The sequence below is a fragment of the Oryctolagus cuniculus genome, chromosome 7, assembly GCF_051225735.1.
Source record: "Oryctolagus cuniculus isolate XC-2025 breed Fujian yellow rabbit chromosome 7, ASM5122573v1, whole genome shotgun sequence".
In the NCBI taxonomy this organism is placed as follows: Eukaryota; Metazoa; Chordata; class Mammalia; order Lagomorpha; family Leporidae; genus Oryctolagus; species Oryctolagus cuniculus.
The window spans coordinates 147,516,170-147,542,103 of NC_142873.1; the positions used below are offsets into that span (position 1 = coordinate 147,516,170).

At 59.9% G+C, this 25,934-nt stretch overlaps 2 protein-coding genes across 5 annotated transcripts in view; one reads left to right on the forward strand and one right to left on the reverse strand.

The window, feature by feature from the left end:
- STPG1 (sperm tail PG-rich repeat containing 1) overlaps positions 1-9,632 on the forward strand; it is a 50,871-nt gene extending 41,239 nt beyond the window's left edge. For both annotated transcript variants that reach the window (XM_008265673.5, XM_089299187.1), the window contains exons 8-9: positions 6,599-6,789; positions 8,355-9,632. In XM_008265673.5, the coding sequence (XP_008263895.1) occupies positions 6,599-6,789; positions 8,355-8,431 (268 nt within the window). In that variant the 3' untranslated portion in view covers positions 8,432-9,632. The remainder of the gene's footprint in view (positions 1-6,598; positions 6,790-8,354) is intronic.
- Positions 9,633-13,066: 3,434 nt separating this feature from the next.
- GRHL3 (grainyhead like transcription factor 3) overlaps positions 13,067-25,934 on the reverse strand; it is a 31,123-nt gene continuing 18,255 nt past the window's right edge. For 2 of the 3 annotated variants that reach the window (XM_017346465.4, XM_070077009.2), the window contains 8 exons: positions 24,023-24,181; positions 23,598-23,676; positions 23,371-23,507; positions 21,655-21,689; positions 20,641-20,729; positions 19,832-19,917; positions 17,671-17,735; positions 13,067-14,004 (listed from right to left, as the gene is read on the reverse strand). In XM_017346465.4, coding sequence (XP_017201954.1) covers positions 13,890-14,004; positions 17,671-17,735; positions 19,832-19,917; positions 20,641-20,729; positions 21,655-21,689; positions 23,371-23,507; positions 23,598-23,676; positions 24,023-24,181 — 765 coding nt within the window. In that variant the 3' untranslated portion in view covers positions 13,067-13,889. The remainder of the gene's footprint in view (positions 14,005-17,670; positions 17,736-19,831; positions 19,918-20,640; positions 20,730-21,654; positions 21,690-23,370; positions 23,508-23,597; positions 23,677-24,022; positions 24,182-25,934) is intronic. The other variant, XM_070077010.2, reaches the window with a different exon arrangement.

Below are 25,934 nucleotides of genomic sequence, written 5' to 3' on the forward strand. Positions count from 1 at the left end.
CCTACAACACAAAGTCTCCACTGGGGCAGCAGGACACTGAGAAGCAGTGAGACTCTCTAGTTTTGTGCTGATGGAGGGTCAGGTCTTGACTTTGGAGTTGGTCAGACCTGGTGGATTTGAACCTCGGCTCTGCTGTTTTCCTACTGTGTAGCCATGGGCAGGGTACTAACCTCTCTGCTTTCATCTGTCACGTTAATGGAGATAATTCCTGCCTCAGAGTGTTGCTTTCAGAATTAGAAATGTATGTCCGGCACATGTTTTTGCTATTTTTATTCAGTGCAAATGGTGATGTAAATTAACACAAGTTTTATGAGTGTTTAAAAATTTATTCAAGACAGAGACACAGAGAGAGAGAGAGAGACAGAGAGAGAGAGACAGAGACAAGAGAGAGTACAAGCGTTCCCATCTGCTAGTTCACCTAATACCTACAATTGTCAGAGTGGGGAGGTGAAGCCAGGAGATAGGAACCCCATCCAGGTCTCCCCTGTGGGTGGCAAGGACCCAGGTACCTGAGCCCTCACCTGCTGCTTCCCAGAGTGCACTGTGGCAGGAATCTGGAATTGGGGGCAGAGCCAGGACTCCAACCCAGGCACTCAGATAGGAGCTGTGGGCATCTTAACCTAGGCTTAACTGTTAGCTGAAATACCCACCCCAACACCTGCTTTAAGAGGGGAGATGGGGGCTGGTGCTGTGGAGTAGAAGGTTAAGCCTCTACCTGCAGTGCCAGTATCCCATATGGGAGCCAGTTGGGATCCTGGCTGCTCCATCCAGATCCCTGCTAATGTGCCTGGAAAAGCAGAAGATGGTCTAGGTACTGCGGCCCCTGCACCCACGTGGGAGACCCAGAACAAGCTCTTGGCTCCTGGCTTCGGCCTGGCCCAGCCCTGGGCATTGTGGCCATTCAGGGAGTGAACCAGTGGATGGAAGCTTGCTCTCTCTCTCTTTCTCCCTCTCTCCTTTTCTCTCTCTCCCTCTCTCCCTCTCCTCCCTCATTCTCTCTCTCTCTCTCTTCCTTCTCTCTCTGTATCTCTACCTTTCAAATAAATAAATACGAATAAAAGTGGAGACAGGGGCCTGTGCTACCATTTTTTAAACATTTATTTATTTATTTGAAAGGTTGAGTTACAGAGAGAGAGAAGGAGAGACACAGAGAGAGATCTTCCATCCGGTGATTTACCCCATAAAAGGCTGTAACGGCCAAGGCTGAGCCAGGCCGATGCCAGGAGCTTCTTCCAGGTCTCCCAAGCGGGTGCAGGGGCCCAGGGACTTGGATCATCTTCTGCTGCTTTCCCAGGCACATTAGCAGGGGGCTGGATTGGAAGTAGCACAGCTAGGATTCGAACCGGCACCCAAATGGCTTAATCCGCTATGCCACAGTGCTCGGAAGTCAGGACCCCGGGAGCCCTGCCCTCCCCTCGCGCCTGCCCTCCCCTCGGCTGGCCCTCCGAGCCTGGTGCAGGGCGGTCACGCGGCTCCTTCCTCAGTGACCTGGGACCAGAACCCCTCCTACACGGCAGCAAGGAGAACAGAGGCGCCTCAGAGTTAGCCGGCGAGCTGTGCTCCATCAGAGCCCGGAGCTGGGCCCCTGCACCCCCGCAGGGTGGATGCGGGGCCTGGGCTGGGCGGGCGTGAGCCCAGCCTTTCCGAGCTCCCCAGCTGCAGGCCGTGTCACGGCTGTTCCTGTGCTGTGGCCCTTTTGCTGACTCAGAAGCCAAGAGGACTTCTCAGCTGGCCAGGAGCCCGCAGAAGCGAAGCAAAGGGGAGGGAAGTGTCAGCCCAGGTTATGTCCCTCAGGTCTTCAGTGCCCGTCGCCATGGTGACTCAGTGCCCGGGTGAGTCAGGGCAAGAGTTGCAGATCAAAACAGCTCCTCCCAGGTGCTGCCTCCCTATTCCCGGCCACCAGCAGGGGGGTGGAGCACCCCGAGACGTGTCTAACCCTTCATCTACGTCTTGGAGGTTTTAAGCCATGAGGTTTGCAGAGACACGCTGGCTGTCACAGCCAGAGCCTGCGGATCCAGCCCATGGGCCCCACCCCAATTTGGGTAATTATGTGGGACCCACCTAAGGTTCCTGGGGATTCTCAATTAGCTATGGGATGTTTCTTGCCAAGCGGCTGTAGCCTGTCACCTGCTGCCCTGCTAAGCGGACACTGCAGGACACTGCATTCCACCGCAAGGCCAGCGGCCGCCCCTTTCTCCCTCCTGGCCCTGGGAATCCCCGAGGCAGCTGAGTGTGCCCGGGAGTGTCCCGAGGGTCCCGGATGCCTTCCCCAAGCCACCTGCTGAGCCCCTCAAGACACTCATTATTCCCGGGCCATTTGCAAGCAGCTCACATTGGAAGCAGCAAACACACTTAATCTATGTTTGGCAGGAGGACTCAGAGCCTTTGACAGATGGACCAGGTTGGCTTTTATAACTCAGCAAGGAGCCTCGTAAAAGCCCTGGTCACAAGGCGCTGTGGCCTCCCTGATGCATCTGGCCTGACCACAGTCATTCGCTCCCAGCCCCACCTGGACATGGAGGCACCAGCCCTGGATGGGGCGTGGGGCGGTGGCGGCAGGGAGGGGGACTTCCAGGTGGGGTTCAGATACCAGCCCTGGATGGGGTGTGGGGTGGCGGTGGCGGGGGGATACTGCCACGTGGGGTTCAGGCACCAGCCCTGGATGGGGCGTGGAGTGGCGGGGGGGTACTTTCAGGTGGGGTTCAGATGCCTGTGCTTCCCCACTCTGCCTGGCTCCGCGGTGCAGCCGATGTCTCTTGGGACAGGGCTGGGGCCTCCAGGTTGAACAAGACACAGTCTGCTCCGAGTGACTGGGGTGTGCTGAGGGCCAGGGGCACGGCACTGAGTGCAGTTTTTACGTCTGCCTCCCTACCGCCTGCGCCCTCCTGCACCGAGCCACGGGTGGTGGGGGTTGGGGTGGGGAGGTTTCCGGAGAACGTGAACGAGTCGGTTTCCTGGTGTCCCTGCTGGAAGGAAGGACACAGACAAGGGCCTGGCTCTTCAGCACAGCGTGGGGTGGGTGCTTCTGGTGGGCACGGTGGGCGCAGGGTTGCAGAGGCTGCCTTGTGTGGCCACAAACAGAGCTTTTCCTTTTGTTTCTCACCAGGGTGCATGAGGAGAGGGTCACAGCTTCCCCCCTCCCCCATGCTTCGGGTTTGCTGGGAACGCCCCTCCTTTGTCCCGCTGTTTGTTGTTGTTGTTTTGTTTTAATTTATTTGAAAGACAGAGTTACAAAGAGAGAGAGAGAGAGAGAGGGAGGGAAAGACAGGTAGAGAGAGAAACAGAGAGAGAGAGGTCTTCCATCTGCTGCTTCTCTTCCTAAATGGCTGCAACACTCCAGGGCTGGGCCAGGCCAAAGCCAGGAGCAGGAACTTCAAGGTCTGCCTTGTGGGTGGCAGGGGCCCAAGCACTCGGGCCATCTTCTGCTGCTTTCCCACGCACATGAGCAGGGAGCTGGATTGGAAGTAGAGCAGCCGGGACCTGAACTGGCCCTCACATGGGAAGCCTGCCTTGCAGGTGGCAACTTAACCCGTTGAGCCACGATGCTGCCCCTGCCCCACCTTTTCTACCTGAAGATTTCCTGCTTGCCTTTCTGTGCAAATGTCACCTCTTCCAGGATGCACTTCTGTGTTCACTAGATTGAAATCAGTCACTCTCTCTCTAAAGTTTTTTTTTTTAAGATTTATTTATTATTTGAAAGTCAGAGTTACACAGAGAGAGGAGAGGCAGAGAGAGAGAGAGGTCTTCCATCCAGTGGTTCACTCCTCAGTTGGCAGCAACAGCCGGAGCTGCACTGATTCAAAGCCAGGAGCCAGGAGCTTCTTCTGGGTCTCCCAGGCGGGTACAAGGGCCCAAGGATTTGAACCATCCTCTACTGCTTTCCCAGGCCATAGCCGAGAGCTGGATTGGAAGTAGAGCAGCCAGGTCTCAAACCGGCGCCCATATGGGATGCCGGCGCTTCAGGCCATGGAGTTAACCCACTGCGCCACAGCACCGGCCCCTCTCTTTAAAGTTTTAAACTCCAACAGATTTCATGTTAAACAAATAACACAAATATAGCTCCAGGTAATCACTCTAGCAGTACTGGGTAAAAGGAATTACTTTCTACCATTTTACAGTTGAGGAAACTGAGGCTCGGAAAGGTTAAGAGTCTTTTCTGAGGACACACGGCTGGTGACAGGAGCAGTGGGGCCTGGAGCCCGGCTCCGTCCGCGTGCCCAGGCCGTGCTGCCTTACACAGTCACCAGCAGTGACCTGCCAAGTCCTCGGGGACCTGAAGCTCTGTGTCCCAGCACCGAAGAGTCCAGATGCCCCAGAGGGCCCCGCGGGGCTGTCGCCCACTAGACATCGGGCGTTGGGCTGAGTGTGCTGAGTGGGCACACAAGGGACGGGGAGGCCCCTCGTGACCCCTTCTTGCCAGGCTGTCCCTGGTTTGGACTGTAGACACCTCCTGGTCTCAAAGAATCCAGAGGGACTCCTGGGCTTGGGGGGTGGACCCAGGCTGCCGGGGTGACCTCGTGCAGCCGTCAGCCCGTCCAGCTCCAGGAGGCAAGGCTCTGGCAGTGAGGCGCAGGCACGCCCCCATCACACGGCTGGGCTGCTTTGAAGGGGGAGCCACAAGCCAGGACGAGGAGAAGCCGGCTTCGGTTTACGAGGCGGAGCTGCTGTGTCACACGCGGCCGCTGGTTCTTCCATGACGAGTGCAGGGGTAGGAAGGAGGCCACGTGCCCCTTCTCCTGTGGGTGCCTTTGTTCTATCTGTAAGCACCCACGCCAGCAATCCGCCAGCCAGGCCACGCACTGTCAAGGCTTCCCCAGCAGGGGAGCTTTGCTGCCTCAGCGTGACGGGCGTGAGGGGTCCTGAAGTCCCCCCTGCTCCCGGGCCACCCAGCAGCATGTGGCGCTCAGGGCTTTGACGGAGCACCTGCTGAGTGTCGGGGATGCTGGCTGCGTCCGTCTCCCCCCTTGCTGCCCGTCACGACTCACGCAGGGAGAGTGGCAGCTCTGACGGCTGCTGTCTGCGCTGGTGCCGAGGCCCAGAGAGGCCAGCGAGTGGCACAGGCCTGCGTGACTCTGAACTCAGTCCTCTCCACCACAATGCCTCCCGCAGCTTGCTGGGCCCCAGAGCCCTGAGTTCCAGGGCTGGTGTTCCCACTGGCTCGCTGTGTGGCTTCGGATGGGTTACTTTCCCTCTCTGTCTTTAGCAAAATAAGGAGGCTGGCTAAGACGTTCCTGGGTCCCATCTGGCTCTCGGGATTAAGAAGGTGTTGGCCCAGGCAGCAGGTCCTGCTGGTCGGGAGCCACGAGTCCCTGCTCTGCCTGGCCAGGCCGGCTCCGGGCACTGGGGACCTTCTCGGCCCTTTGGGGAGAGGCCTGTGAAGGAGCGAAGGGGCTTCCGGGTGAGGCAGCAGCAGGCGCAGTGGGGAGTGTGGCACCCACCGCCCCACCACCCCAGGGTTCCCTGGGAACCGAGTGGAGGCTTCACTCAAGTCTGAGGCAAGGCCGTGCCGGAAGGGACCTCAGAGGTCATCTTGTCCAACTCTCTCAGCTTACAGATGGGGTAACTGAGGCCCAGAATGATTGAATGAGTGACAGAGCTAGGACTTGAGTAGATTCTACTTAGCTTTCATTCTCTCTCTCTCTCTTTGAAGATTTATTTTATTTGAAAAGCAGTTACACAAAGGCAGAGAGGGAGAGAGACAGAGACAGAGAGGTCTTCCATCCATTGGTTCATGCCCCAAATGGCTGCAACAGCCGGAGCTGAGCCAATCCTAAGCCAGGAGTCAGGAGCTTCTTCCAGGTCTCCCATGTGGGTGCAGGGGCCCAAGCACTTGGGCCATCTTCTACTGCCTTCCCAGGCCATAGCAGAGAGCTTGATCAGAAGTGGAGCAGCTGGGACTAGAACCGGCACCCATATGGGATGCTGGCACTGCAGGCGGTGGCTTTATCCGCTATGCCACAGCGCCAGCAGCCATCATTCACTCTCTCAACAGTGGAGGGAAAAGAGAGACTCCCTTTCCTGAGGAGGTGGAAGGCAGAGCTGTCAACGTCACATCGAGAGCAGTGAGCACAGACGGAGCTCTCGCGACTTCCAGCCCACGCGATCGGGCTTCCGCCGCCTGCCTTGCCAGGGGTTCTGGATGGTCAGTGCTGGCACAGCCTCTGTGCTCCAGCTGATATGGGATGCGGGCATCCCAAGCCTTCATTCTTTTGCAGAGCTGCAGTCAGTCATGGCCAATCGATCAGAATAAGCACATAGATCAGTGCTGCCTACCGTTCCTGATCAGCTCATTGCCAGCATCTAGCGATGCGTCCTGAATTCTGTGTGCCAGGCCCGGGCCCAAGCCCCGCATTGTAGGTGGCTGTCTTACGTAACCCTGACCATAAGCCTGCGAGGCGGATCTTAGAATGTCGCTGTGCCGGCGAGGCCGTCAGGCCCAGGGGAGTGTGGGCGCTGCCTGGGTCTCCTGGGGCGAGGCCGGCTCCTCTGGCAGGCCGGTTGGTGCTTGGCCGGCTCTCAGCGGCCGTGGCTCTGTCCACAAGCTGGCACCGCCCCAGTAGTGCTCCGGTCACATCTTTCTGCTTTGTCTTTTCTGAAGGAGAAACCCCATCCTGAACTTCTCTGCTCCGCCTCAGCCGCTGCCCCCGAAGCCGCCTCTGCCGGGCCCTGGTCAGTATGAGATCGTGGACTACGCCGGGCCCCCCAAGTATTTCATCTCCAGCGCGTCCTTCGTGTCCAACACCAGCCGGTGGACAATGGCGCCGGCCCAGGCGGGCCTGCCCGGCCCAGGTCAGAGGCTCATTCTCGTTGCCTGTAAACACCAAATCCTGTGGACTTGTTTGTCATTCCTGGGCCACCAAATACCACTGCTTTATAGGCTGTTTGCCAAAGAGGTTGCAGGGGTGAGAGGAGAGGTAGAGCAGTTGTCAGCTGACGCTTGCAGAGGAGGAAGACATTTTGTTTTCTAAGGTGAAAGGGCTCTTAGCGATGGTCCAGACGGGGGACTTGGAACCAAGGGCCACGAAAGTCCCAGGGGCCAGAGACGGCCCGAGGTGGACCCACACCTCTGAAATCGCCCTCAGGTGTGGAGCGGCAGACGTTACTTTCTGGGGACAGAGGTCAGATTGTCAGAAACGTTCTTATCCTTCAAAATACGTAAACCACTAGTAGCCTAGTAGACTAGCAGTCTAGTCGGGCCAAGCTGCCTCCCAGCCAGGGAAGGCACAGACCTGCAGTGCGTTCGCGGCAGGGTGCTGCGCCCAGGGCTGTGTCCCCTGGGTGCCTTGCTTGTTGTGAAATAAACCAGGGGCCGCCTAGCGAGGCAGCTCTTTTAGGCCATCTGGGCTCCTTCCTCTGCCTTTTACAGATGAGTCTAGGTGGCACCTGTTACATTCAGGTGCTCCTTGTCGCTCCCAACAGGGCCCCTCAGCTGTTACGACTCCCTGCCCATGGCCAGAGCTGGTGGCCTTGGGCACGGAGGGCGTGTGTGCTGCGTCTGGCTCAGGCTGGGGCCTGGGGCTCCCACTTCACCAGCCCCAGCCTGGCAGGGAAGAAGGTGAGGTGGGAGAGTGGTGACGCTCACGGCTTTGGGTTTGCAGATATAGGGGTGAGCAGACCTGCAAGACTGCTGAGGTGTGCCCCGCCCAGGGGAATTCCGCGTGGCCCTGCAAACATCAGATGCTCCCTGCCAGTGGCGAGCTCCGGGAGGCCTGGGGACAAGCAGGGATCTGGGTCTGACCTTGGTTGGCTCTGTTCTCCAGGAGCTTTGTCTGAGCAAGAGGCACCTGACACAGGACAGGCCAATTCCTGCTGCGACGGGGGCTTCCCGAGGGACCCCCAGAACACGCATGTGCAGCATCTGCCTGCATCACCGCCGGTGGCTGCAGAGGCTCCTGGACTGCTCGGGCTCCCGGGCAGCTTCCCAAGGGCACTGACAGAGAGGCCGGGCCTGGACCCTCGCTAACCAAGCCAGTGTCAGGCAGAGAGAGAAAGAGAGAGAGAGAGGGAGTTTCTGGTGGCCTTGGGCCGTGGTTCCAAGCTCTGGCTGCTCATCTCCTGGAGGAACATGTTTGCAGCTGTCACGGCTTTCCAGTTTTCTGGAAATTTCCAAGCCAAGTCCAAAGCCAACACCTTGCTTCTTTAAGGAGATTCTTAGTGTTTTTTTCTCGTGTCACAGAAAGTGATTTTCCACTTGTTGCTGTTAAAGGTCAGGAAGGGGCCCCCCTGCCAGTCAGCAGGCTGCCACCTTGGGCTGGAGCCCCCTCCCTCTGTCTGCGTGGGAGACGCAGAGGTCGACGCCCAGGATGCCAGCCTTGTCCCTCTGACCCCGCCTCTCTCTCTCCCTCTCCTCACAGCCACCTACAGGCCAGAAGTCCCAGGAAAACAGTCCTTCCTCTACAACGAGGACAACAAGTGGATCCCGGCCCTGTAGTGACACTGCCCACGAGCCCAGGGAGGACCCCGGCCACAGCCCAGCCCGCCCAGCTCCCCAGGGCACTCATCTGGAGAGACTTTGTGGCCGCTGGGCTGCCCCAGACCTGAGTGACAACGGGGCTGCTGCCTTCACCCTGGTCTTGCGTGGCCTCCTGTGGATCACACATACACACACACACACACACACACACATGCACCCCAACTCCAGTGACTGCCGAGCAGAAATGAGGAGTGGCCAGAGCCCCCTGCTGCTCCCCCAGCCTGTACCTGCCCAGGCTGGCTTCTGGCCCAACTTCCCCTCCACAGGCTTCAGGGCCTTCTGAACACACACTGCAAGGAGGAGAACCAGCCCCCGCCAGGGGCAGACCGCACACCTCCAAGCTTGGTGCTCGGGCTCTGGGCCCCCGAGGAGAGAATGTTCCAGCATAGTGGACAGCGCAGGCTGCGGCCCAGCTTGGTCCCATCCTCCTGGCCTTGACCTCCAGGCCCTCCTTTGAGTTCTAGGAGTCAGCAAGGCCAGAGGCCCCTGTGAGAGTCACAGAGGTGTTGCCAGGGAACCCGGCCCCCACCTAGGCCTTCAGACCTCACCGGCAGGTGAGACACAGAAGCAGTCACACGGTCACTTTTACTCTTTGCCTGTTCCTGGAGAGTCCGCCACAGCTGTTTCTTGGCTCTGCATTCGACGGCAGGGGAAGACAGGATCCAGCTGGAGCCAGAGCCCCTGACGCGGTGGTTCCCAGGGTCAGGGAGGCCAGCTGTACCCCCATGCCTGCAGGCTCTCATGTCCCCAACGCTGCCCCTGCCTGGGCCTCCGCCCCTCCCTGATCCCTGCTCCAACCTCACAGGAGGACTTACTGACCGGCCGGACACGTGGGCAAAGGGTCTCCCTGACCAGGCAGATCCCCCCTGGGCCAAAGGAAGGGGTCCCCAAAGAGTGGAGACAAAACAGAACCAACCAGAGTCACCAGCTTCTCAGATGTGGGTGTGGCCTCTCGCTGTGGGTGGAGCCTCCTGTGCACCCTCCCTGCCTCTCCCCTGCCCCTCACAACCCCCTGCCTCTCCTGTGCTCCCTGAATGCTGTATCCTGGGCCTTCCGAACTGGCTGCCGACGGCCCCTCCCCCTGGGGAGGCGGGTGAGGAAGAGGGGGTAGAAGGATGGAATAACATCCAATTAAACGGAATTCTTGCTTTTCACAAAAGCTGGCCTCTTTGTGAACTTGAGGTTCGGGCAAGGGCCCCATGGCTTTGGAATGAGTCGGGGGAGCGCTGTGGAGCCCTGCAGGTGAGGCAGGGACACCACGCGTCTGTCTGCTCTAAGGGAGGAGCTGGGCCAATGCAGGGGCGCAGAGGCCGCTGCCGTCGAACAAACGGGCATCGGTACCACCCCAGCCAGCTTTTTGCCGCACCTGCAGGTTTTCGGGTAGAGTCTAGAAAGTCTTGATTTGAGATGTTGGTGACTGTGTTTCACTGAGGATTTGTGTTGGCCTAAAGCGCAGATGGGGTGCGTCTGGCCCAGAGGCCGCCCGAGTGAGGCCTGCTCCAGGCCAAGGCAACTGCAGGCAGGACTGGAAATCAAGACATCTGTGGCAGGCTAATGGTTAAGGTGATCATTTTGTGTGGCCCCAGTGATGTTATGAATATCCGGGTGGCCCCTGGCCAGAAAACAATGTTCCCCACCCTTGGGCCCAAGGATGCTTCTGTGGGACAGCCATTGTCTGCCTTGGGGCTGGCCATTCCGGAAGATCGGTCCAAGCTTGACCTTGAAGCTGTATCTTTGTTGGACCCCAGACTCTTGACAAAGGGTTGAGATCCCGAGGGCTCAGTTTTTAGGCCCCTCTGACCTTGGCTCCCCTTTGTGACCTTAGCAGGCCCCAAAGGACTCTGGGACCACCTGGGGCAGAGGCTGACGGAAATGCTTAGGGACAGGCCCCCTGCCATCAGCCGTCAGCCGGCTCCACCCACAGCAGGAGCCCCTTGTGGGAGGGGTCAGGAGATGGAGGATGGGGGGCCGGAGAAAGGCAGGGCTGCCCTTGGCCAGTCAGAATCCATTCTGTAGCCACAGCACCTGGGCTGGAGGCCTCAAGCTCTGGTGGTCAGACCTGATCCTACCCAGCTGCTCCTGAGACATGGGAGGCTTCGAAGGACCCGGCCAGCCCCGGAGTTCTCAGTGCTGCCTGGACGTTGGGATCGCCGGGAGCATGCCCAGGCCCCAGCCCTCAAAGTTCTGATTTCATTGGTCCAAGGCAGGCTCTGGGCATCAGTGTCTTTGTTAAAATTCTCAGTGTAATAATCACGTATCTTGCTGGGGTTAGGACACTTATTGGTCGATCAAACATTTTCCAATTTTTCACCCGTGTGCAAAATGGCTGGGAGATCTGACAGTGCAGACTCGGTGGGTGCTGCTGGCCCAGGGACCACACGCCGAGTAGCAGGATCCAGATGCACCACAGTGGGAAGCCATCCCATGGTCCTGGGCTTGTTTGCTTTCTTTCTCTCCCTCCCTGCCTTGTGGGGAGCCCCTCCCGCTGTCCTCACCAGCTCTAAGTTACTGGTCCGAAACTACCCGCGGGCAGGTGCCACTCTCTCCACGACCTGTCAGCAGCTGCCTTGTGAAGGTTGACCAGCTGTCTGGAAAGGGCCTGCCTTTGGAGCTCTTCCCCCAAGGAAGAGCAAGGCTGAGGTGCCTGGGTTTGCAGGGCTCTCGTGGAGTCCAGGTGGCCTTCCTATGCAGGCCGGACGGTCTCTTTCCACAGTGCCCTGGTGGCTGCGCTGGAGGCTGTGCGGGTGGGTGGAGGTGGGGAGCCACGGACCCCCGTCCTGAGCTCTGGGTGGGTTCTGCACTGTGCGTCCAGCCCAGCAGGCCCTGAGACACTCCTGGGGCTCCACGGCCTGCATAACCGCGGACTCTACAGAGCAGAGGTTCTCAGCTGTGACTGCACAAACACTTAGGGAACTTTTTCTTTTTTTAAAGATTTATTTATTTTACTTGAAAGTCACAGTTACATGGAGAGAGGAGAGGCAGAGAGAGAGAGAGAGAGAGAGAGGTCTTTCATTGACTGGTACACTCCCCAGATGGCCACAATGGCTGGAGCGGTGCCAATCCAAAGCCAGGAGCCGGGAGCTTCTTCCAGGTCTACCATGTGGGTGCAGGGGCCTGCTTTCCCAGGCCATGGCAGAGAGCCGCCGGGACTTGAACTGGCACCCATATGGGATGCTGGCACTGCAGGCGGCGACTTTACCTGCTGCGCCACAGCGCCAGCCCCCCACCCAGGGAACTTTAAAAAGCACTGATGTCTGGGCCCCGCCCACATGTGCAGGTTTAGTCTGGGTGGGGGTCTGGGCAGTGGGGAGCAGGGCTGGGAAGAAAGCTGTCCCAGTGAGGCCACTCTGCTATCCAGGAGGAGAGGCACCAACCTCTGGCTTCCTGGCTGGCCCTGGGGGAAGCTGGGCAGGAACCATGGTGCAGACGCCTGGTGTGGTGCTGCTCTTCTGTGCTCCTGAGTCATTTAACCTTGACCCCCACTTTGCCCTGGCATCTGGGGTGATGTCACATCAGCGGGGAGGCCAGGCTGAGCAGAGCAACCCCAGGTGCTCCACAGAGTCCCTCCAGCTGTGCAAGGCATACTGGGAGCCCCAGGCAAGACGAAACATCAGTGAACCTGAAAACACAGAGACTTTGTTCACTGTGGGGGTGTCTTTGTGCCTTAATTTGAAAAGCACATTGCATTGAACAAGTCCCTTGATTGCTGAGCTCCTTGGGAACCTCTTCACTTTTGCGCCTGACCCCCACCCCTGCCCAAGTCTAGGCGGGGGCTCAGGAACAAGTCATCCGTGGCTTTCACACTTTTTTGCAAAGTTGTCTTCGACAACTGTCTGCCAAGAAGCCCACTGTGCGCATGGAGAAGAGCTGCACTGCGTGAGTGACAGGTGCACGTGGGGCTGCTCGGCACCACCCCCATCGCCGGGGCCTTTGAGACCCACCAGGGAGCGAACACTGAGGCCCTGAATATGACAGAGGAGGCCAGTGCAGACCTTGTCCTGTGTGTCATAGCCAGAAACGCAGGACTAGAGGTAGCATCGTGCTGGTGAGCAGGGAGGGGGAGAGGAGGAGTTGAGGAGGAGGGGATGGGGGAAAGCCCCTCACTTGTGATTTATTATCAGGGTAAAGGCAGGCCTTGGTCTGCAGCATTTCTCAGTATCTGTGGTGGTGGTGGTGGTGGGCCCCAGGGTGCCGCTGACCACACAGCTGGGAAGAGAGGTACACGGTTGCCTTTGTGAGCCAGCCCCAGGGACAGCGACTTTGCCTAGAGTGTATGGCAGAGTCAGCTGGAGACTCAGGCCTCATGACTCAGCCTGGGGTGCAGTCCCCTGGGCCCAGCTGTTAGGTCCCTGTCAAGGCCATGCTGCGCTGTCCCCAGCACTTCACTTCCAGAGTCAATGACCCCTGGGTCATCACAGTCAGCCTTGTGGGACCACAGGACCAAGACCTGGACATCAGATTGCGCACATCCGTTTCACCTGTGCCAGACTTAGTGCTACACTTCAAGTCTGAGGTGGACCACGAAGAGGAGAGAGGCCTCCTCTGCCTTAGCTCTCGCTTCCTGGACGACTCCCAGAAGTAACCAGCGCAGCGTTCGTAGTAATACATAGGTAGATTTTATTACTAAATACCATGTGAGTATACAAAATACATAATGAGTAACAGCTAAAAAAAATAGTCCAAGAAATGTGTAATACACATTTTTTGAAATGATAAAAATGTATCCATGAAAAATATAAAATGTTACGTATATATACAATATATATTTATATATATATAACATAAATGAAAATTGTAAATAAGAAATGTGTACAACAGTGAGTGGGGAGGGCAGTAAATCTACACAGTGGTCCCCTTGGTTCCAATCAGCTCTATTATGTACATCTTGCATTGAGAAAGTCAGTAAGAAAGAGACTGTTTCCAGAGTGTCTTTTAAAGTCATGTGCACTGAAAATCAAGAGTTTTCAAGTTAACCGGCCCAAGGGTAGGACATCCTTGGTCTGAAGTTGACAGGAAGATCCGGAGTAGGGGCTGTGCCCGAATGGAGCCAGCTGGCGTTACGCTGTAGCGGTGAGGGTGGGCACCCATGGACTGCTGCAGCAAAGCATTTTGGGAGGAGGAGTCTGCAGGGCCGGCGCTGACCGAGATGGCCCCACCTCAGGTGGGCAGGTGCAGGCAGGATGTTCAGGGAGCGGATTCAAGCACGCACTGGGGGGTCGGACCGGAACACCGCCAAGGTCCCTTCCTGGCCTTGACATCTGTGATTGGAGACTCGAGGGCCTCTTCCCTCGGGGAGGGCATTCAAGTAACAGCACTGAGGCACGTGCAGAGGTTGTGTGTGGCGAGGGGCGGTTTCCCAGCAGGCTCCTGGCCGGGAGCCTGCACCCCGGGGCCCAAGGGGTCAGCAGCTCGGGCCTCACAGCTCCTTGAGGATGATCTGGATCTTGCCGTCCAGCTCCCCCATGTCCAGGAGGAAGGCGACGTGGTTGCTGTAATGCTGGATGATGTTGTTGTCCATGTTGACCAAGATTCTGGAAGACAGGAGCAGACGCGGTTGGAATACGGCAGTGCCCTTCCCCCACTTACAGACCCTCTGCGTGACAAGGACAAGGGGGTGCCTGCTTCCCCACGGGCACCTCACAAACTCTCCCCGCCAGGCAGCACCCAGAGGCGCCCCGACAGGGTCCTGGGTGTCACAGCGGCTGGGGCACAGCCAGGCACCAGGCAGAGGCGGGAGAGATGCAGCGCTCCCGGAGTCACAGGGCACACGAGTCACACACAGAGCTCAAGTCCAGGAGGTGTGGTGGTTTGGGTTCAGCTGCAGGCTACCATGTGTCACTGGGGTGTGTCTTTCTGAGCCAGAGGCAGGTGTCACACCAGCCCTCTCCCAAGTCCATCTCCAGGAAGCTGAGATCTCACGGCGGGGGTCATACGACAGACTCAAGGGGCTGGGATCCCTGTCTCCTCCCACTCTCTGGGCAAGGACTTGGGCCAATGGAGGAGAGTCCCAACCTCCTGCAAGGTGTCAAAGCCATAGCCTCGGTCAAAGGGCACCTCTCTAGAAGCTGCCTCCCCGAGGAAGGACCCGCCAAGACGGGAGCTGAGTGGGTCACATCAGCCTTCTGGCTCCTACCCTGGAGTTGGGCCTGTGTGCCCAACCCATCCACCACCCCCTCATGCATCCCTGACCAGCCACCTGCCCACCCGGCCTTCGCCCATTCACTCCCCTGGCATCTGCTGAGGCCTTTCCCTGGGCAGGGAGGGCCTTGCTCCAGAACCGAGGGCAGTGCGGCCAGGAGTGAGAACGAGATCCCGCCCCCCAGCTTAGAGTCCGTAGGGACGTGGGCATTGAAGCCTCAGAACTGTGCTCCAGCCCATGGATGTGGAGGCCAAGATTCAGAGGGGCAGAGTCGTTTGCCCAAGGTCACAGTAGATGGCAGAGCTGAGATTCGATCCCAGTCCTTGGCCGCTTTCGGATAAATTGATTGTTTTGGAAGGAAGCAGCACACAAAGCCTTATAAACACAGGTCAGGGAGAGGCAGAGGGAAGGCGGGGGGGGGGGGTGCAGAGGAGGGGAAGCTGAGATAAGGGTGGTCTGTCGTGAGTGGGCAGGGGTGTGGGCAGGGGCGGGACTGCTGTGAGTGGGCAAGGGTGCAGGCAGAGGTCTGCTTTCAGGGACACCCCACGGGGTTGGGGGCAGTGGAGACTGCCGCGAGCCCGAATCCCTGGCCTGTGTCTGTCCAAGCGGCTGCTGCTTCCAGGAGGAAGCTCCAGGCCGGGGCTCCTGGGGCCTGCGTGCTGGCTGCCAGTGTGTGATTGCAGGGTCCCCTTTGCTGGGGTGCTGCATTTCACAGAGAGCTCTGTCCGGGTTCGGCAACAGACCAGGCTTGGGGGAGGGGGCACCTTGGCAACATCGGGGTTGTTTCACTCCCCATTTCCTCCAGGGGCATTTCCTGGGAGCTCCGAGGTGCCAGGCAGCATGGAAGCGCCCTGCGTGCAGGGACTTGTGAGCCGGCTCCCTCCCACGCCCGCTAGGGCCTCCAGCGGGCTCTCATGCTGCACCTGTGCAGAGAGGATCCCCAGCTGGGCCTGCCCCGCCCGCCCCACCCCCTCGGAGGTCAATGACAGCTGGGCCCTGGGAGGCAGGGGCTTGCCAGGAAGCGCTGTCACCCACTGCATGCGGGCCTCTTGTCACTTCCCAGCTCAGCTGTCTTCTGCCCTGGGCCACCTTAAACCCCTGGCCCGCTGCCAGCGAAAACAATGTATTTGTTAATCTTTGCAGCACTCACTGGTGCTTGCAAAGCTGATTCTATCTACTTTGTCCACAGCACTTTCGGAGGGGGGAGGGGGTTGGGAAAGTAAACCAGGCCACTGCTCAGAATTTCCCCGTTCCCACAGGAGGACCCCAAGGCAGGCAGAGGGTGCACCTGGCCTCCCCGTCCTGAGAGGTTTTTTGGGGAAATATTCTCATCCAGGCATTGCTGTCGGTCCTAAGCTTGAGATCTGCGTGGCGGGGAGGGGTGTGTGTGTTGGGGGGGCGGGCAGCAATGCCTCTGCAGGGCCGCTGAGTGACGCCCTGGGCTGTGTCCGAGGACCAAGCAGGGAACAAGGTAAAGTGGTGCTCACTCAGGCTTCGGCTGGCCCCGGGATTCCTTCTGCCGGTTACTAACTCATGACCTTGTACATGACTCCTGTGGAGCTCAAGGGCAGGGAGTGCTGCCTTCACGCTGCTGCTGTCACTGGGAGCAGCGACTTAAACAGCTGCTGGGGACTCGCCAGTGGGGCTGGAGGCACCCGCGTGCCTTCCCCCAAGCCCACGAAGGCTTGTGCTGCCCTCCTGCCATCCGCTAGCCTTCCCAGGGAAGCCAGCCCACGTGGGGCTGGAGCGGGGGTGAGGAGCGGGGCTTGTCCAGGCAGAGCCGAGCCTGCCCTGGGCCACCAAGTGGATTGTGCTCCAGAGAGTGGACAGGACCCAGTCTGAAACCGAAACTTGGAGGGGAAAACATATAAGAGAAACCGTAGCCACTGAGCCAACCCACGCCAATTGGATCCCCTCCCAGAGACAGCGGGGACACCTCCCGCCGCCCACCTTCCCCTTCAGGCTGCATGGGAACCGCAGAGCAGAGAGGGAGCCCCTGAGCCAAATCCTGCCTTTTCAAAGTCTGCTAAAAAGCAAAACCCACAGACGACAGCCAAGGGCAATGCACATAAGCACCTTCGGGGGGCTGCTCCAAGAGCAGTTGAGTGACACTGTCCCCAGCGTCCTCTCTGCTGTGGGCAGAGAGGCTGGGGGTCTTCCCCAGGGCCGTGGTCCTGGATCCTCTGCAGGGAGTGACAGTGACAACTCCTCTCTGCCTGGGGCCCTCATGCCAGCCTGCTGAAGTGACCTGGCCAAGGAGGGCTGCAGGGGCCCCGCTCACTGGCACTGGCCAGGGGACTGTGGACTGGGAGGACAGTCACATGTGATCTGCCCCCCTCAGCCCAGGGGGTCTCCTGGGCAGACGGCAAAGGGCACCCATGGGAGGTAGCCAGGTCCTGCCGCCCCTGGAGCACACAGTTCTACTCTTTTTCTTGGTCCAGCCTGAAGGGAGGAGGAGCTCGTGGGGCAGCCCCCCCCCCCTCCGGCAACGCTGGGCTCCCAATCTCACCGCCCTTCAGCCCCATCAGCAGCCACGCCCTTCCGGCCCCGGCTCAGCCGTGACTGTGATCAGCTTTTCTGGGCCTTTCTGATCCTAGGCCTTTTCTCTGCTGCTCCTGCCCCCACCCCCACCCCCACAACATTCACCTCTGAGCCTCAGTTTCCCCATCTATAAAAGCGGGTAATGGTGTTGACCTCTTAGTGTGGCCACGAGGGTTCGCTGGGATACTCCTAGTATCTGACACACAGTAGGGTGTCAGGTGCATGGCAGCCACTGTAGTCGCTGACATCATGATCAAATGCCTTGGCTGTCCTGTGGCCTTGGGGCTTGGGCTGGGTCTTCTGGAGCGACCCACGCCCCCTGCTGCCTCTCTCCTGGTCCCACCCTTCCCAGCCGTGGTCCCTGTCTGGCCCCTGCGGCTGAGAGGTGACCAGTGGCTTGGCCAGATTAGGGGTTCTGCACGCCGATGCCTCGTCACCCCAGCCTCCCTAAGAGGGCCACGTGGAACCGTCCTCAGCACCGAGCAGCCAGTGGGCGGGGGCTGAGCTGGGCACTTACCCCCGCTTGCATTTCTTGTAGACTTTGTAAATGTTCTCTTCGGGGAACCCATACTTCTCAGAGATCTGGAAGAGAGGAGCAGGGGCGTCACCGCTGCATTTACATCCGCGGTTTATCTCCTGCCTGTCAAAGTGAGAGACCAGGGGGCTTCAAAGAGATCGCGCAAAATTCACTCCATTTTCCCATGAACGTTTGGAAGCCTCCTTGAGCATCCACACTGTGGGAAATACCTTTAGGGGCCGTGACATCGTCAGGAGCATCCAGCATCTCCCGGACTCTCCCTGAGCCCCAGGGCCACCACTCACCTGTAGGTGGCCTTGGGCAGATGACTGGCAGAGGGGGTGATGCTGCCTCCCTCCTGGCTCCTGCACGCACGCACCCGGAGCTCGGTGAGCGGCCGCTGTCGGCCACTGGGACGCCCCTTGCCCTGCCGGGTTGGGGGAGGGGTGGCCCAAATGCTCCCCGCTTCTAGACGGGATTGTTAACCATGTGATGGGTGCATCTGCTGGCTCAGGCAGGATAAGCCGTGCGCCCACAGTAGGACCCAGGTTAGCTGATGCCCTCACATCCCGAAGTGTTGGGGCTTATTCTGCAGACGAGGGAACCGCAGCGCCAAACCTGCCATGTGACCTGCGTGTGCTCACACAGCCGGGATCGGCCTGCCTCTCTCCAGAGCTCAGAGGATGGCGTGGTCTGGGCTCCAGGTCCGCCACCCGGAGTTACAGAACTCTGAACAGGTCACCTTACTTCTCGGTTACCTCGCTTCTAACAATGGGCACAGTACTGGGCTGTGCACACAGGGCACTGCAAACCAGGTAAAGGCCTCAGCCGAGGCCCGTGCCCTGGTCAGGGCTGGGAAAACGTGACGCTGGGCAGGACTGGCTGCCCTGAAGCTGCGGTGAAGCCGCGGCTGTGGTCCCAGGAGATTGCCCTCTCTGGGCATTTTCCAGAGAGGATCAGGTTCAGGCCCTCAGTTGCCTTAACAGTGAGCCCTCCAGCCACAAAAGTCCATAGATATTTGGCTTAATGGCAAAGTGGCTGGAAGCTTCCAGGAAGATCTCACGTGAGCTGAAGGAGGGACGGAAGGACTCCGACGATCACCTGAACAAACCGAACGAAGACAGCCTGGGCTGCCCCCTAAAGGAAGTGAGCTCTCCGTCCCTGAGAGTATTCAAGCCAAAAGCAGCGGTGGAGGGTTCAAGTCCCAGATAGGAAGCTGACCCCTAAAGCCCAAAGATCCTGCATCTGTCTGCAAGTGACGTGAGTGGGCTCTCTGGTCTCTCGTGGGCGCTCGTGGGCCCGGCTCCCCGAGGCGGACGCAGAGCAGAGCTGATGGTAAGTGAAGAAGACGGCACAGGAGGGGGCCAGGAGCCCGGGCTGCACTCCCAGCTCTCACGCTGAGCCCGGTCACCCGGCCTCCGGGGAGGTGGGGAGCTCTGCGCCACACCTGCTGTTTGGGCTGCTCAGGGCACGTGATGAGGCAGCAAGCCGGGCACCCAGTGGGCCTTCCCTGAAAGGTGGCTAAGGCAGCCGCGTGGCTCCTGTCCCCTCCCCCAGCCTGAGATCTTGGAACCATCTGGCTCTTCTGGGTGGTCCGCCCTTGTGGTACTGCTGGCCCCCGCGGGGCCGAGTATGCTCACTCTACAGCAGGCCTGCGAGCTGGCTGTGGGATTTGTTCAGGGCTGGGCTGCCTGTCCTACTCTCCGGCGGTTTAGGGGCTGGGGGAGGTCTCTCTGCTCAGACCCGCCTTCAGCCACCGCAGCCCACACCCCCAGCCAACCGCAAACAGGAGGGAGGCCCCCTGGGAAGGGAAAAGAGTGTCCCTGGGCCTGGCCCTTTGGGTTTCATTCCCATTAAAACAGAAACAGGTCTGCAAAGCCAACAAAAGTCCTGCCTGTCAGACAGCAGCCATCAGATTAGGGAGGATTTATGGTGTGTGTGCCGCCCAGGGTGGAGCCGGGGTTCTGGCCGGGAGATAACATCACGGAGGCACAGCCCCCCAAGCAGGACCGACAGCCACCACCCCCAGATGGGGTGGGACACGTAGGCCTCCTGAGAGCACCTTCCCCCCGCCCCTTCCTGCGGGAAGCCAAGAGCTGCGTGGGAAAGAGCAGGGGCCAGGGCCCAAGTCGGGGTCTGGCAGGGCGGGCAGGGGTCTCACCGCGTTCCTCAGCCCCTTCAGGTCTGGGGTCTTCAACATGAGGGCGTCAAACACCTCCTCGGTCTCTCTCCGGACGTAGAGCAGAACTGAAGACAAAGAGGAGGCTTTTAGTGGTCCTGGGAGTCTCGAGAAATGTGACTTTCATGGGGGATTCATTTCTGCAGAGCTGGGAAGCCCACGCCCCTGCTGAGACTGCCCTGGGTTTGCTGGGTTTGAATCCCTGCTCTGCTGCCCATCAGCCGGGTGACCGTGGAGAGCAGCGTCACCCAGCCCCACTGTGTTTGCGCCACTCTGTTGCCGAGCTAAGGGGGAGCTAGTGACAACCCCAGGCAGCACCAGCACAGTGCAAAGCTCAGACCACGGAAGCCATGAGCTTGTGACCTTAGCCACTGGCTGGTTTCTTTCTGATTGTCAGAGACCGTCCCCAGAGGTTTAGGCTTGTCCCGTGCAGTCCCAGGAAGTGGTGGATTCAGAGTGTCAGAGCCAGAAAGCCAGACCCAGAGCCCCCTCCCCGCTCCCACTGCCACTAGAGAGAGCATGAGGGCCTTGCTGTGTGCAGGGAGATGGCTGCCTGCACCTGCTGCCCCTGGATGTCCCCATCCGACAGGGCCAAAGCTGGCTGAAGCCCTCCAGCCCTGGGGCGGTTCCTGTAGGCACCGCAGGCGCTCTCACACCAGGGCTAGGCCCAAACCTGCCCTCCCCCTCGGCCAGTCCTGCCCCCTGGGCCAGCACCAGGGCTTCAGCCTTTGGGAAAAGCACCAGGCGAGGGCTGGGCCGGGCGCTGGGAGCACACGGGGACGCGCGGCTACCTCTCTGGAGGTCATCTTCCTTGGCCTGCTTGGAGGGCAGGGGCTCAAAGTCCTCAGGAAAAGGTGAGCAGGGGCGTTTCAGAGGCAACCTGTGGGGACAGCGAGGGGCAGCACGTGAGGACCCTGCTGGGCCTCCAGGGGCCCTGGAGTAGGGACGGCCACATGCGCACGGGCACAGAGCAGCAGTGGCGAGACCACGGCCCACGTAGTTCGGTCTGGTGTTGGACTGCCTGGGCTCAAATCCCAGCCCTGCCTCACACTGGCTGTGTGGCCAGGGTGAGCTCTCCAGGCTCAAGTGACCCCATCTGTAAAGTGGGGCTGATGACAGAGTCGCAACAGGCAGATGTCCCAAAGTGTCGTGAGGCTAAGGAGATCACGCACACTGCTCTCACACTGTGTGTGGCACACAGTAGGGCCTCAACAAAGGCTGCCTCGTCACCAGTGCCGGTGCTCTGTCTTGAAAGAATCAGGTCGGTGGGCAGAGGAAGCACAGTGGGTTTGGAGTCAGGCAGATGCCTTCTGGTCCTGCCCCTGCTACTTAGGAGCCGTGCCGCTGTGGACAAGGCACTGCATCTCAGCCTCTGACAGACGTGGAGTAGTGAGGGGCCGCTGAGGGCACGCAGGCTGTGGCTGACCCAGAGAAGGACCCAGAGCCACGGGGCACCGGCCCCTCCTGCTGGGGGCAAGGGAGGGGCCTGGGTGGGCCTAGGTCCCCCAGCACAGCTTGGCTCCTGCTCCCCGATTCTGCACGCCCGTCTCCCAGGCGCTTGCTGTCTCTTTTTACAAGCAGGTGTCTCGCCAGAGATTCGCCAACTTTCCACATAAAACAAACCCATAAAAACCCAGGCAGCTTTGGGGGGCGGGGGGGGGGGAGCATGCATGGAGCTTGGGGGCGGGGGACAGCGTCTCCTGGCTTCTTCCTCTGGCCCCAAGCCCTGATTTGGGGGTAGCAGAGGGGAAGGTGGGCAGGGGTAGGGTGAGCAACACAGGGGGCCTGGCTGTTTCTCTCCCTACCTGTTAGAGCCACTGTGTCCTGCTGAGGGGACCGCCTGCAACAGAGAGAGAGAGAGAACATGTCCATGGCAGCAGGATGATGAGAGGGGCCCACAGAGGCTGCAGGCTTCAGGGAGGAACCTACTTTGCGGGGCAGGGGGAGGAAGCTGTTTCAAGGCCTTTCTAGCTCAGCTGAGTCCCCAAGGGAGCTGGGATCCTGGGTTGAAAGGAATCATCCAGCCCAAGCTGATGAGTCAAGGACTCAACAAACACGCAGGACGCACAGGAGACACGGGCAGTGCAGGGTCCCTGGCCCGACAGCTGGGCACCGCCCCTGTCCTGTGCTGGCGGGGGACGGGCTGTCCTTTAGAGCACTGGCCTTCCGAGTGTTGTGTGGGGCGCAGTCATCGCCCAGTCCTGGGAGGCAGGCGGGCAGGTGGCGAGTGAACACCCCTCGGGGGCTTTCAGGTGCAGGGACTGGTCCTGCCCTCTTCCGCCCAGTGCAGCTGTCAGCCCGGCCACAGTTGCCCTGATCCTAATCCACCTCTTGTCCTAAATCAGTACACTGGACACATCTCGGACCTAGGCTGATCTCTCCCACCAAGCCGGTAGTGAGCGGGGCCGTCAGGGGAAGGACACAGGGATCCTGTGTGCCACAGAGGCATATGGGGCTCAAGCTGCAGGGTCCCGCCTCTGCCGCTGGCTCAGGTGACCCTGTCCGCCCCGAAAGGGCCGGCCTCAGAGGAGTGAGATGACAGCCCAGGGCTCGGCTGGCCAGCTGTGGCCTAGCAGGTGCTCAGGGACCCCCTGTCCACCTTGAGAGGCACAGGAAGGGTGGGCGTTGTGGCACAATGGGTTATGCTACTGCCCGGGACACCTGCATCCCACCTCAGTGCACGGGTTCAAGACCTGCTGCTCTGCTTCCAGCCCCTGCTATTGCTCCTGGGAAGGCAGCAGCTGATGGCGCAAGTACCTGGGGCCCTGCCCCCAGGAGGGAGACCTGGATAGAGCTCCTGGCTCCTGGCTTCGCCCCAGCCCAGCCCTGGCTGCTGTGGCCATTCGGGGAGTGAACCAGCAGGTGGAAACTCTCTCTCTCTCTCTCTCTCTCTCTCTCTCTCTCTCTCTCTCTCTCTCCTTCTCACATCTTTTCTCTTTGTTGCTCTGCCTTTTAAATAAATATTTAGATAGAGAGAGGGGGAACAATGGCAGTGAGGGCCGGGGACGCTGAAGCCAGGTGCTGGGTCAGAATCTTGGCTCTGCTGCATCCTAACTGTGCGATCTCGAGAGGTCCCCTGAGCTCTGCACTTCCACCGCAGCCCACGGCTCCGGCCAGGGCTGCAGGAGGGTTCAGGAGGTGCCCAGAAGGGCCTAGGGCCGCAGGTGTGGCCGCGACAGGCATTGCCCCCCAGCTTCCATGCAGCTGCCCTTGAACTGGGGCTCAGGTGTCAGAAGCCTCAGTGCCTCCCCTGGGCACGAGTGGCTCAATAGTTACTGGTCCATTCCCTCATCCACATTCCTCCCCGTGAGGGAACGGCTCTGGAAGTCACGTGATCATGGGTAGGGTTTTTTTTTTTTTTTTTTTTTTTTAATCCCCTGGGATTCATCAAGGTGTTTTGATTCTGATTCTTAGAACAGCTCCCAAACGCCTAACATGCACTCTGCTGCTTAGTGGGGGACTGTCCCCTCCGGCCTGTGCCCTCTCGGAGCCCCTGGCCCGGCCCTGCCCAGGGCCCTCACCCCTCCGGGGCGTTGCAAGCTGGAGAAGTGCACGTTGGGGATGAACAGCACCGGCGGGGTCTCCAGGTCAGCCTCAGGCCGCAGGTAGGTGGTCTCGTTGCCCCTGAAGCCGGACAGCAGGCAGCCCTTGATACCTGCTGGGGAGAGGCAGCCATGAGTCCCGGGGCCCCTCCATCAGGCCCCCAGCTGCCCCCCAAGCCCCACCAGGCCCTCTGACCCCCACTGACCGCTGTTGCTGGAGTCGGGGCATTTGACCTTCCTCCGGAACTGCTTTCGCTCGTCATCTCGCATCTTCCTTTCAGCTCCCTGCGGGGACAGGGAAGGGATCGTCCTGGGCCTCGAGGGCTGCAGGCTACGCTCACCACTGCCACTTTGCACCTGCGATCTGGGCCAGGCTTCTAGGCCTGCTTTTTCCCAGAGCAAAACCAAGGAATGGGAAGGCAGCAGCCCAGGCTATGGTCAGCACAAGCAGAGAGAGAGAGAGAGAGAGAGAGAGAGAGAGAGAGAGAGATCTTTAGGAAGAGACAAGAGACACAGAAACACACAGAGACAGAGAAACGGAGAGGGCAGGAAACAGAGACTGCACACCCAGCGTGGCTGGGAGGACGCGCGAGCCAGCGCCTGGCCCTTCTCCCCGCCGGGGCCCAGCCACCTTGTCACAGAAGATCTTGATCTGGCAGACGGCGCGGTGCACCAGGCGTTCAGAGCCCGGGCCGCAGTCGTAGGTGTCGATCTGCAGGTTCAAGGGGACGCCCTTGACCCCCTTCTGCGAGGAGAAGTCTGTGCTCAGGCAGTTGACGCCGATAAACACCTGGGGACGGGGCGGGGAGAGGGGAGCGGGTGGGTGGGCTGCCCAGGTCGCTGGCCCTGTCTACTGAGCCGATCCTTCTGTACACTTGGAGGGCACCCGTAAGCCTCCCAGGCAAACAGCTCAGCCCCCTTTAACAGATGGGGAAACTGAGGCTCAGGATGGCGGGGTGGGGGGTAACAGGCAGTGTGGGGTGGAACTGGGGTTCGCACACAGACTCAAAGTCCAGGCTCCAGCTCGCAGGAGACTTCCAGGGCAGCCCAGTGGCTCTGGGCCCTGGGAGGGATGCTAAGGTCCCTCGAGATATGAAATCCATGCATCATTTTTCTGCAGCTCAGAGCTCGGAGGTGGAGAGGAGTCAAGTTCCCCTTCCCGCAGCTCAGGAAGACCAGTTCCCTGCTGGCCCAGGGGAACCCAGGCTGGGACCCAGCTCCCTCCGCCCCTGATCGCCAGTCACCACAGACCCTCCCACGAGGGAGCTCTGTTGGCTGCAGAGGAGGGCACCCCCACCCTGCCCCCAGTCACCCCCAGTTCCCAGGGAAAGAGGCCCAGCAGGCTGCCACTGATGGAGCCTGGATGTGGGACCGCTGAGACCTGGGTGGGGGCGGGGCTCTACTGTGTGGCTTTGGATGGCTCCTGAAACCCCCCCGAGCCTCAATTTCCTTCTCTGCAAAATGGGGTTAACGGAGCCCATTTTGCATGGCGTGGCTGCCAGGGTGTGTCCAGCTCTTAGTGTGCCTGGCGCGTGGCAGTTGCTTGATTAGTTGTGACTGCAGAGAGGGGGATGGCCGGAAGTCCTACCCCCATGCCCTTCTGATGGTAGCGGGGGTCAGCCTTGGCGGGGCAAGCCCCAACAGGGTCACCAGATGACCTGCCACCCCCCACATGGGGCTCAGGGCCAGACCCCACCCCAGGCTGCCTCTTGTTCTTTGTGGTTTTTCCCTTGGGAATGGTGGTGGGGGTGGGGATGGGGTGTCCAGACAGACGCCCTTCCTCCCGGGCTGCGGGGAGCAGACCCCCACCCAGCGCGTGCTGGTCATACCTCCCCCTCTGCCAGCTCAGCACTAATGCAGCACCCCCGCCTTGCACCTGAGACAGACCCCGCCTGGGGGCTTTAAGAGGCTGTGAGAAAATCCCCACCGAAACCCCCTCTCCCTTCCCACGAAACTCTCCCCACCTCCCTCTGGGGACCGGGCCACTCCTCCCCCAGCCCTGGCAGCTGTTTGGAGAGTGCTAACCCCTGGCCTCTGTGCCTCGAGGCAGGGAGGGAGGCAGGGCTGTCTTAGGCATTTGTTCTCTGGGGCCAGCTGGGGTGGGTGAGAGGGGCCCGGTCCCAGAGGAGAGGAACAGGCTCAAGGTCGCTCAGCCCCAACTCCCACACCACTGCCCTTCCCACCATGCCAGCTTCCAATCAGAAAACAGCGAGGCCAGGAGCAGACACAAGGTCCCGGCTGGGCTTAGGCACGGAGGCAGGATGAGCCTTAACCACCAGCACAACAGAACCCCAGGGCTCATCTCTCAGGCCGCTCCGGTGAGTCCAGCCCCGGTCTGGTCCCTGGCCAATGGGTGACCTCCCGGAACCCTCGCCAGCCTCACCTGATGCTGGGCGCCACGACTACACTCCTATTTGATGGCCTAGAAGACCGAGGCTCAAAGGGGCTAAGGCACTGGTCAAAGTCCCAGGTGGAGACACAGCCCACCGGGATCCACCCCGCTGTCAGCACCCCCCTCACAGTACAGGCCATGATCTGGAGGT